The sequence below is a fragment of the Thamnophis elegans genome, chromosome 1 (genome assembly GCF_009769535.1).
Source record: "Thamnophis elegans isolate rThaEle1 chromosome 1, rThaEle1.pri, whole genome shotgun sequence".
Lineage (NCBI taxonomy): Eukaryota > Metazoa > Chordata > Lepidosauria > Squamata > Colubridae > Thamnophis > Thamnophis elegans.
The window spans coordinates 8,696,055-8,705,486 of record NC_045541.1 but is presented as its reverse complement, the minus strand read 5'-3'; the positions used below and the strand labels follow the sequence as shown (position 1 = coordinate 8,705,486).

Below are 9,432 nucleotides of genomic sequence, written 5' to 3'. Positions count from 1 at the left end.
ATAGATAGATAGATAAGATAGATAGATAGATAGATAGATAGATAGATAGATAGATAGATAGATAGATAGATAGATAGATAGATAGGGGGGAGAGAGAGAGAGAGAGAGAGAGACCGAGACCGGACTCGAACTCACAGCACCGTTTTTTTAGGCCACGTGCACCACGCTGGCTTTCTTTGCCACCTTATTTAGAAACGGAAATGCGGCGTTTGAGGCTCCGGGTTTTAACCCACCAGAGGATAGACGTCCTGCAAAAAACGCTCCCGAGTAACCCCGGTGTAGTGCGGGACGCGCTGCCTCTCCATGATGTCGCCGCTCGGTCACTTCCTCCTTTTGGGTCCGGCGGTGATTTCCCTCCGCTGGAAACGAGGCCTCGCGAAACTAAGTGACCCCCCCCTCAGCCCCGTAGGCCCCTACACCGACGGGGGTTTTGGGGGGGGGGTCCCCGCGAGGAGGGCCTGCTATACAACGAAGGGCGGAGCAGGCCCGAGAGGCGGCGCAAAGGCCGCTCCTTCGCCGCGAGGGGAAAAACCTGGTTCGCCGCCTGTCGATCCCCGCCGCTTCTCTTCCGTCGCCGCGGCACGACGGGGAGGGCCGAGGCGGGGAGTTATGGGGCTGGCCCGCGGAGTCCTCTGCAGGCGCTGGCAGCTGCTGCGGGGGTTCCCCGCCGTCCCGAGTGGCTCGTCCGCCCAGCGCGGAGGAGGGCTCGGGTATCTCCTGCCTCCCTCCGGCCGGTGCCCGCTTCTGCCGGCGCCCCCCGCCCGCTTTTATAGCAGCGGCAACGGCGACTCCAAGTCGGAGGTGCGGGCGGTCTTCTTCGGCTTCCCCAACCCGCTGAGGTGGCTCCGCACCCGCCTCTACTTCTTCCTCATCCGCACCTACTTCGACCGCGACTTCAGCGCCCCGGAGTTCATGCAAGGGGCGAAGCACGTGAGTCGTTGGGTTGAGCCGCCCCGCCGCATTTCGGGGTGTTATATGTTAAAAAGAAGACCCCCCCCCTTTAATAGCAATAGCAATATAGCAATAGCAGTAGACTTATATACCGCTTCATAGGGCTTTCAGCCCTCTCTAAGCGGTTTACAGAGAGTCAGCATATTGCCCCCAACAATCTGGGTCCTCATTTTACCCACCTCGGAAGGATGGAAGGCTGAGTCAACCCTGAGCCGGTGAGATTTGAACCGCTGAACTGCTGATCTAGCAGTAGCCTGCAGTGCTGCATTTAACCACTGCGCCACCTTGGCTCTATTTATTTTTAAAAGCCTCCCCTCCAAGGAAGCTTTGGGGTTCGCTTAGCAAGGGCTGCTTAAATGAGATTGGTGTTTATGGCTGTGCGACCTTGTCCTCTTGCTCTGCCTGTGGGTGACCGCATCCGTTTTTAGCTCAATCAATACAATCACAAGGCCCTGCCCCCGTCTGTATTTTGCATTAAATGAACCTAAACTGTGGATTTTTAAAATGTGCATAAGGACAACGCTGCATTGCAATTCTAGTCTACAGAACCTGCGTCTTTGTCTTTGGATTCTGCATCTCAAATTGAGAATACTGTACATCAGCTGAAAGACTGTTTTCGCTATAAGCAAGGTGGATAAAAATTGATTTTTTTAATATATATATATATATATATATATATATATATATATATATATATATATATATATATATATATATATATATATATTTGTGCTGATAAATAAATAAAGGGAGACTAGTATAGATCTATTTCAAGCTATTTAGCTCTCATCAGCTAGCCATATCCTTACTGGGAATCGAACCTGTGCTCTATTGCCTCTTAGGCAGATGTGTTGACCATTGAGCTACAGAGATCAACTCCTTATCAGCCAGGCCAGGGTGAAAGGTATATATTTAAAGTCACAACCCCTGGTATGCCCAAACATGGGAGGAAGGTCACACTTCCGTTCTCTGTCCTTAGGCTCGTCACAAGAGACCATCCAGACAGAAACCCAATATTTATTTATCAGCACAAATATAACAAATGTAACAAAAAGGCAACAGTAAAAAATATTGGGTTTCTGTCTGGATGGTCTCTTGTGACGAGCCGAAGGACAGAGAATGGAAGTGTGACCTTCCTCCCATGTTTGGGCATACCAGGGGTTGTGACGATAGATAGATAGATAGATAGATAGATAGATAGATAGATAGATAGATAGATAGATAGATAGATAGATAGATAGATAGATATTGCATGTTTAATTTAAATCGGATTTTTTTAAAAATTAATTTGGATTTTTTAAAAATTTAATAAAAAATGCTTTTGGAGTAAAAAAATCTAAATATAATTTTCAATTTAAGATACATTAATAATTTAGTTTACTAAGCCTGAAATGGAGCTCAGTTATGTAGCATGAGGCTGAATATTCTGCAATATTTACATTTTGGTAAACTCATTCAATGAATCCAAGCTCTGCAAGCTAGATAGGTCACCTTCATTTTGTTTGCAAATAATAATATTAAAGATTCTAACTACCAGCAAGAATGAGTCCTTTCATTTAAAGAGCACCTGTCACGAAATGCACAGGTACAGTATAGGTGGTACCTTGTTCAATAGTAGTAACTGTGAGAGGGATCTTGGAGTCCTAGTGGACAACCATTTAAATATGAGCCAGCTGTGTGCAGCAGCTGCCAAAAAAGCCAACACAGTTCTTGGCTGCATAAACAGAGGGATAGAATCAAGATCACGTGAAGTGTTAAAACCACTTTATAATGCCTTGGTAAGGCCACACTTGGAATACTGCATTCAGTTTTGGTCACCACCATGTAGAAAAGATGTGGAGACTCTAGAAAGAGTGCAGAGAAGAGCAACAAAGAGGATTAGGGGACTGGAGGATAAAACACATGAAGAACGGTTGCAGGAACTGGGTAGGTCTAGTTGAATGAAAAGAAGGACTAGGGGAGACATGATAGCAGTGTTCCAATATCTCAGGGGTTGCCACAAAGAAGAGGGAGTCAAACTAATTCTCCAAGACACCCGAGGGTAGAACAAGAAGCAACGGGTGGAAACTAATCAAGGAGAGAAGCAACTTAGAACTGAGGAGAAATTTCCTGACAATTAGAACAATTAATCAGTGGAACAGCTTGCCTCCAGAAGTTGTGAATGCCCCAACACTGGAAGTCTTTAAGAAGATGTTGGATAGCCATTTGTCTGAAACGGTACAGGGTTTCCTTCCTAGCCAGGGAGTTGGACTAGAAGACCTCCAAGGTCCCTTCCAACTCTGCTATTGTATTGTATTGTACTTCAGATCCATAATGGCAGCGCTTGTTAGCAGGCATCCACTCACCTGCTGTCCGCCACGCCCCTCACCTTGTTGTGTCATTACCGCATCGCCAGCCATCCCATTAAAGTGAATGGGACTGTCGGTGAATCAACAGCGGAGGAGCCGCTGTGGAACAGAGATGACAGTTACTCTTTAAAAATTATAATTATAATTATATAATTATATTGAGTTGATTTAAAGCAAGCCTTTTTACATTACATTACTAATCGTGATTTAAATTGTGATTTAAATTGACTCGATTTAAATCAAATCCACCCTGACTATAAGCATGTTAATGTAGTTGAGCTACAAACTTGTGCTTAATTGTGGGAATCTTAATTAAGGTAGCATTTTTTCTCTGTTTTCTAGGCCTTTACTGTTGTTTCAAGGCTAATTTCTCAGTGTAAATACGATGTATTGGAAGAACTGGTATCAAAAGAGGTAAAATATTTAATATCTCTCATGTATTGAAAATAAGATTCTCCTCACTGTTTCTTGAACTGAACATTTCTTTTTTACAGAGGACAGCATCAGCCAACTTTTCACAACATAGTGGATATATTAGGTGCCAGCAGTATAAATTTGGCCATGCTGGCTAAAAATTGTAAGCATTGAAGTTCTGTGTATTTGGAGAGTGTGAGAGGGGAGACCACTGCCTTAAGTTAATTAAAAGTGGAAGAAACAATTTGGATTTATATTTATATTCTATTCCTAAAGAAGAACAAGCAAATAGCATCTAAGCTGATAGCTTTTTATTCCTAGAAACTCCGACAACTTACGTTGATTTTCTTAAAAGGGCAACAATCAGGTTATGTCTTCTCTTCAGTGTAATTTAACCACCATAACTGTTTGTTCCCTTTATTCTAACTTAGGTTTTCTCGCAGTTTATCTAATTATTTAAAGCAAAACTGAGATGTTTTTAAAAATACTTGGCTTTTGAAGTAGCAGGGGGAAATGGCAGCATAGCTTTCAATAACTATCTTATATAACTATTATACGGCTGATTAAGTGAGTTGGTGTAAGGGAATTAGTAAATACTAACATTAACAATTCCATTTCCAATCCAGATGATTCAAGTGTTAAGAGAGAAGCTCTCTTCATTGTCTGAAAACCACAGAAAAGCCCTGGCTGCGGAGATGGATGAAATTATGTTCACAGCAACGGGAGATGTGGGCATTTATTATGATGACAGTGGTATGCCTTCATTCTATTTCACACTCCTTAAAAGTATCCCTAAGTCTTTTTAAAATTTCTTCTCCATCCATTTAATTACACTATTCATTTTGAGCACCTGTCTGCTGCTTTGACTTGTGTCTGGTTTTGTATCGATTTCATTCTGCCAGCAAACTTTTGGCCCCTAGTAAAATCAAGTGGTTATTTTTTAAAAAAAACAATGGCTCTCAAAATGTAATTTAGGAATCCCTGGAGGTTCCTGAAACCCTTTCAAAGGGCCCGTAAAGTCAAATAACATTTTAAATTTCTCAGTTTTAATTTCTACGACTACTTAGTTACTACTAGTAACTGATAATGGACATAACCCACACAAACCAAAACTCCCTGGGGTCCTCAATCATTTTTTAAACATGTAAAGGGATCCTGAGATATTGTTCTAAAAGAGTGGAACCTGATATATAGAATGGACTTTATATCAACATGCAATTGAGAAGCTCAATGAGTCTGCTTGGCCCTTTAAGAAGATCCATAGTTTGCTAGTTAAATATATATAATGTTTATTTAGAGATTGGTGAGAAAGGTCTTTTATACCTTTGATCATCAACTATACTCTTAAGAAATCAGTATGAGATTTGATGTAGTACAATGAATCAGACTCAGTATTTTTTAAAACTTCTCTTCTGTAAATTGGCCAGCAGGACAAACAACTTTCATAATTTTATTTTTAAGTTGAATTAATCACTTGAATGGCAAACATTAGAAATAATAATAACTCTAATTTATACCCAAGCCATGAATATTCCCATTTGATATCTGCAAACATACATAGAATTATGTTGTGTTGATTCTAGTAGGAGAAAGCAATTGATCTATGTCTATACCCCTTCCTAGATTTTTATTGGAAAGAGAAATGAAAATACAGGAGAACCACCTCTCCTGTGTTGGAAGTGGAAGCAGTTACAGTATTTTTCGGAGTATAAGACGCACCAGAGTATAAAATGCACCAACGTTTTGAAGAGGCAAATTTAAAAAAAAAAGTTTTTACACTGCAAACCTCCCAAAAATGGCCCGTTTTTCACAAAAACGGGCCTGTTTTTTTTTCCAAAAAAAGGCATGAATAGCCTTTAGGGGGCTTGCAGAGTGCTCCTGGAGGGCGGGGGCTCCCAAAAATGAGCAAAAAATGGGCCCGTTTTTTGTCAAAAAAAATTGCATACATAGCCTTTAACAGGCTTATCGAATACTCCAGGGGGTTGGGGGGGGGCAAAATTGAGCAAAAAACGGCCCATTTTCACTCATTTTTGACTTCCCCAGCCCCCAGGAGCTCTCTGAAAGCTTTCTACAGACTTTTGCAAAGGGGGAGGGGTTTCGGGAGGCAAAAAATGATGTATTCAATGTATAAGAAGCACCCAGATTTTCAGCCTCTTTTTTGAGGGAAAAGGGTGCGTCCTATACTCCAAAAAATATGGTTACAGGTTCTCTGGTAGCTGAAAGTAGTTGGCTGCAACTATGAGTGGATCATGGTTGAAGAGTCACATACAAAAAAACCCCCAGAATTCTGGCTGGTTTTGTGCATTGTGTTAATATTGTTGGTCTGCATCCTGCTTGTTATGTATGTTAATTGTTACGTATTTAGGAAACTCTGGACAACTACATTTTAGATTAACCTAATACAGAGCCGAGGTGGCGCAGTGGTTAGAGTGCAGTACTGCAGGCCACTTCAGCTGACTGCTATCTGCAGTTCAGCGGTTCAAATCTCACCGGCTCAGGGTTGACTCAGCCTTCCATCCTTCTGAGGTGGGTGAAATGAGGACCCAGACTGTGGGGGCGATATGCTGACTCTGTAAACCGCTTAGAGAGGACTGAAAGCCCTATGAAGCGATATATAAGTCTAATTGCTATTGCTAATACATGAACCAAGTATGTGGCAATTCATGCTTTGTCTCTGAAAGAGGCTTTGGGGCCATTGCTGTCCTCAATTTTTCACTCTGTGTGTTTGTGTGTGTGTGCATGCAGATGTATGTATGTTAGAAAAAGAGAGAGATGTGTTCTTCATATATTATAATAAGATGTCTTTCACTGTTTCTAAATCAGGCAGGAAGTTTGTTAGTATCCTGATGTCATTCTGGTATCTGAGCAGTGCTGACATCCCTGATAAGACTCCAGAAGGAGCCAAAGTATTCCAGATTGTGCTTAGAGGTGAAAGCACGCCAAAAAGAAGACATCTTTATTAGCAAACTACGAGTAAGTCAGTCGTTGATTTTTCTACCTGACTGTGGTTTTGTTCTTTGGGTATGATGAAACTTCAGTGTACTTTAAACAAGGTTACAACTGTAGTATATAAGTGATGCTGCAACTTGAGCAATATGCCTGACTAATCAAGAGAAAAAAATGAATTTATTGGAAGGTCAGTGTTGCAGAGGATAAAGATCACAAGCTGTACAGTATGAACAAAATGTCATAGGAAGACGAGAATAGCTTAAGTTGATCTTTCAGAAAGGCAAAATTTTATAATCAGTTTATAAAGGAAAAACTGGATGGGACAATTTCTCTGTCTAATAAGTTTATTTTAGCTTAAAAGCAGTATCTAAAGAGATGGGATTGGTTTATAAAAAGAACAATGAAGAGTTAATGCTGTAACAAGATAATATAATTAAGAATTTTGATTGGAGTGATTATAGGATACCACTTTTATATTGTTTGTAGTCCACCCAGAATATTTGATTGGCAAGCACCATAACAATACTTTAATAAATAAATACATAGCCACATTTCCATTACTTTTACTGCTTTAAAATAATGTCCAAAATATTTTTCCCTTTCTTCTATTGTAAAAGTAATAGAAGTTAATCTTGCAAGAATCAGTCTTGTGTGACTGTTTTCATCCACTACCAGAAGAGAGGTTGTGCAGATAGGATTTTTATTTCCTCCTCAAAGCTATTTGCAAAAGTCTGGAGGAAAGTCTCTTTGGAGCAAATTTGGGGAGTGCGTGAGTGGCTAAAAGCCATTTTGGTGGATCAAATGTAGACATTTGTCCTTAAGATGCTTTTCAAAGAAAAACTGAATCACTTTGTGTCTGGTTTTACCACGTAAGATTTCTAACTGCAAACCAATTTTCTCCACATTTTGTGATTCATATATTAGAGAAAAAGTTAATTTGTATATTGCAGGGCTGTTTTGGTATAGCTCTATATAGCTCTAGTGGCTTTAGTTATACTGTATGGGATTTTATCTTACATTCTCTTTCTTGTGTAATTTATGGGAATTAATGTCCAACGCATCTGCAGAACATGTGGTTGGGATGTCTATTCAAGAGTGATGGAAGCCAGAGCAGTATTCACACACATAAATCCAAATATGAGGATGGCTTTTAATAGGGCAGTTAAGAATACCTTTCTCCTTAGATGTAAATGAGAAGCAGAAGTTTAGATGGTTCTTATGCAGAAGATTGTGTAGATTTCCAGTTCTAAGAACTGAAAAATGACAATGAATAAGGGTCTATGTCATCTCTCCATTTCCCCCCCAACAATTTTCTCTTGAGTATAGTTAAAATATAAAAACTTCAGAATCTTGTATCACTTAAATTATTCTCTTGCAATTTTTCGTAGTGATCATAGTTGGTATTTTTCTTTGTGTTAATGACTTACAGATTTATCTTCCTTCTTTTAAGATCAAGGTTTCAAGTTAGCATGTTTTTCTTATGGTTTTGGAGAGATTTTTGAAAATATGAGGGATTTTGCGTACAATAATAATCAAAGCCAATGAGATAAACCCTCAGGTGTTCTAATAATTAATAGACACTCTAGCAGAGAACAGTTCTGTAAGAACAATGTACAGTAAGTGTATTCTAAAGAAATGTCAGAATGACAGGAATGTTATGTTTCATTCTTACAGTTTTTCTCTGGCTCCAACTGGATTTTTGTATCTAATCTAGTCATCTCTGCTTTTTCTTAAATTATTATTTTAAGGGATACAGTTCTTATCTGAGAGATTTGGCAGCCAGGTCTTAAATCTATTCCTAGTATTATGTTTGCTCACCACTTTAACATTACATTTGTGTTTGTAATATTAAGGCCATTCACAAAGGGTTTGTTGCTTGACATGCAATTATTTTCATTATTTTACTTTATTTTTTCCTAAAGGTTTCGAAGAGAATTCACACAGGGTGTGAAGCCAGACTGGATGATTACATGGATTGAACACCCAAACCTATTGGAATAAGTTCCTAGTACAAAGACTTTCATATGCTAGTAATATTTTGGCATATCAAGAAACATCTCAAGATTTGTATGCCACGATACATAGTGGACTAATTTTATGGGGTTTGCCGGAATACCATCTTGCTCTGAACAATATAAATAATGTCTTTCCCATCAGAGTTGAAAGCACAGTTTGGACCAATGTGTAACGGGGAACATGTTAGGTTGCTACGATAAACATCTTGATGTGCTCTGGAAGAAGATAGTTCGTAGTTCATAATTGAACATTGCATCTTTTTTCTTCAACCATCTTCAGAAAGTGAAATGGGTGGTCTCAAAAAAATAAAAAAGAGAAAGAAGCGACCTTCCAAATATCAGATTTTACCTGACTCCATTGGTACTTAACAGCCAAGGTCTTGATTTTTAGGATCAAGTACACTAGAATGCATAATTTACTTTTCAATGGACATATTATCTGGATCCTTCAACAATGAGAGTAAAGATGTTTCAACAGACTTCATATTTATACCAGAATTAAGTTTTGTACTGTTTCTTTTTTTTTTACTTTGGTACTTTTTCTGTATATTTGGTAATGAAAGTAAAACTATAATAGCCATGTGCAACTTTTAGCTGAGATCTAAATATGGTATAGTGGTATGTGTGGTGTGTGGTATGGTATGGTATGGTATGGTATATGGGGTAGGGTAGGGTAGGGTAGGATATGAACTTAATCGTGACCCGTCAAAACCGCGGTCCACTAAAGCGCGCCCGATTAAAGCGCATACCTGATG

The 9,432-nt window shown here is 39.6% G+C and overlaps 1 protein-coding gene across 1 annotated transcript; it reads left to right on the top strand.

Moving 5' to 3' along the window:
* Positions 1-233: 233 nt before the first annotated feature.
* On the top strand, positions 234-9,175 carry LOC116518549 (m-AAA protease-interacting protein 1, mitochondrial-like). The gene is given in 6 exon segments (XM_032232035.1): positions 234-930; positions 3,642-3,713; positions 4,340-4,466; positions 6,537-6,646; positions 6,649-6,686; positions 8,585-9,175. Coding segments are annotated over 6 exon segments (1,053 nt in total). The 5' UTR covers positions 234-303; the 3' UTR covers positions 8,664-9,175.
* Positions 9,176-9,432: the final 257 nt, after the last annotated feature.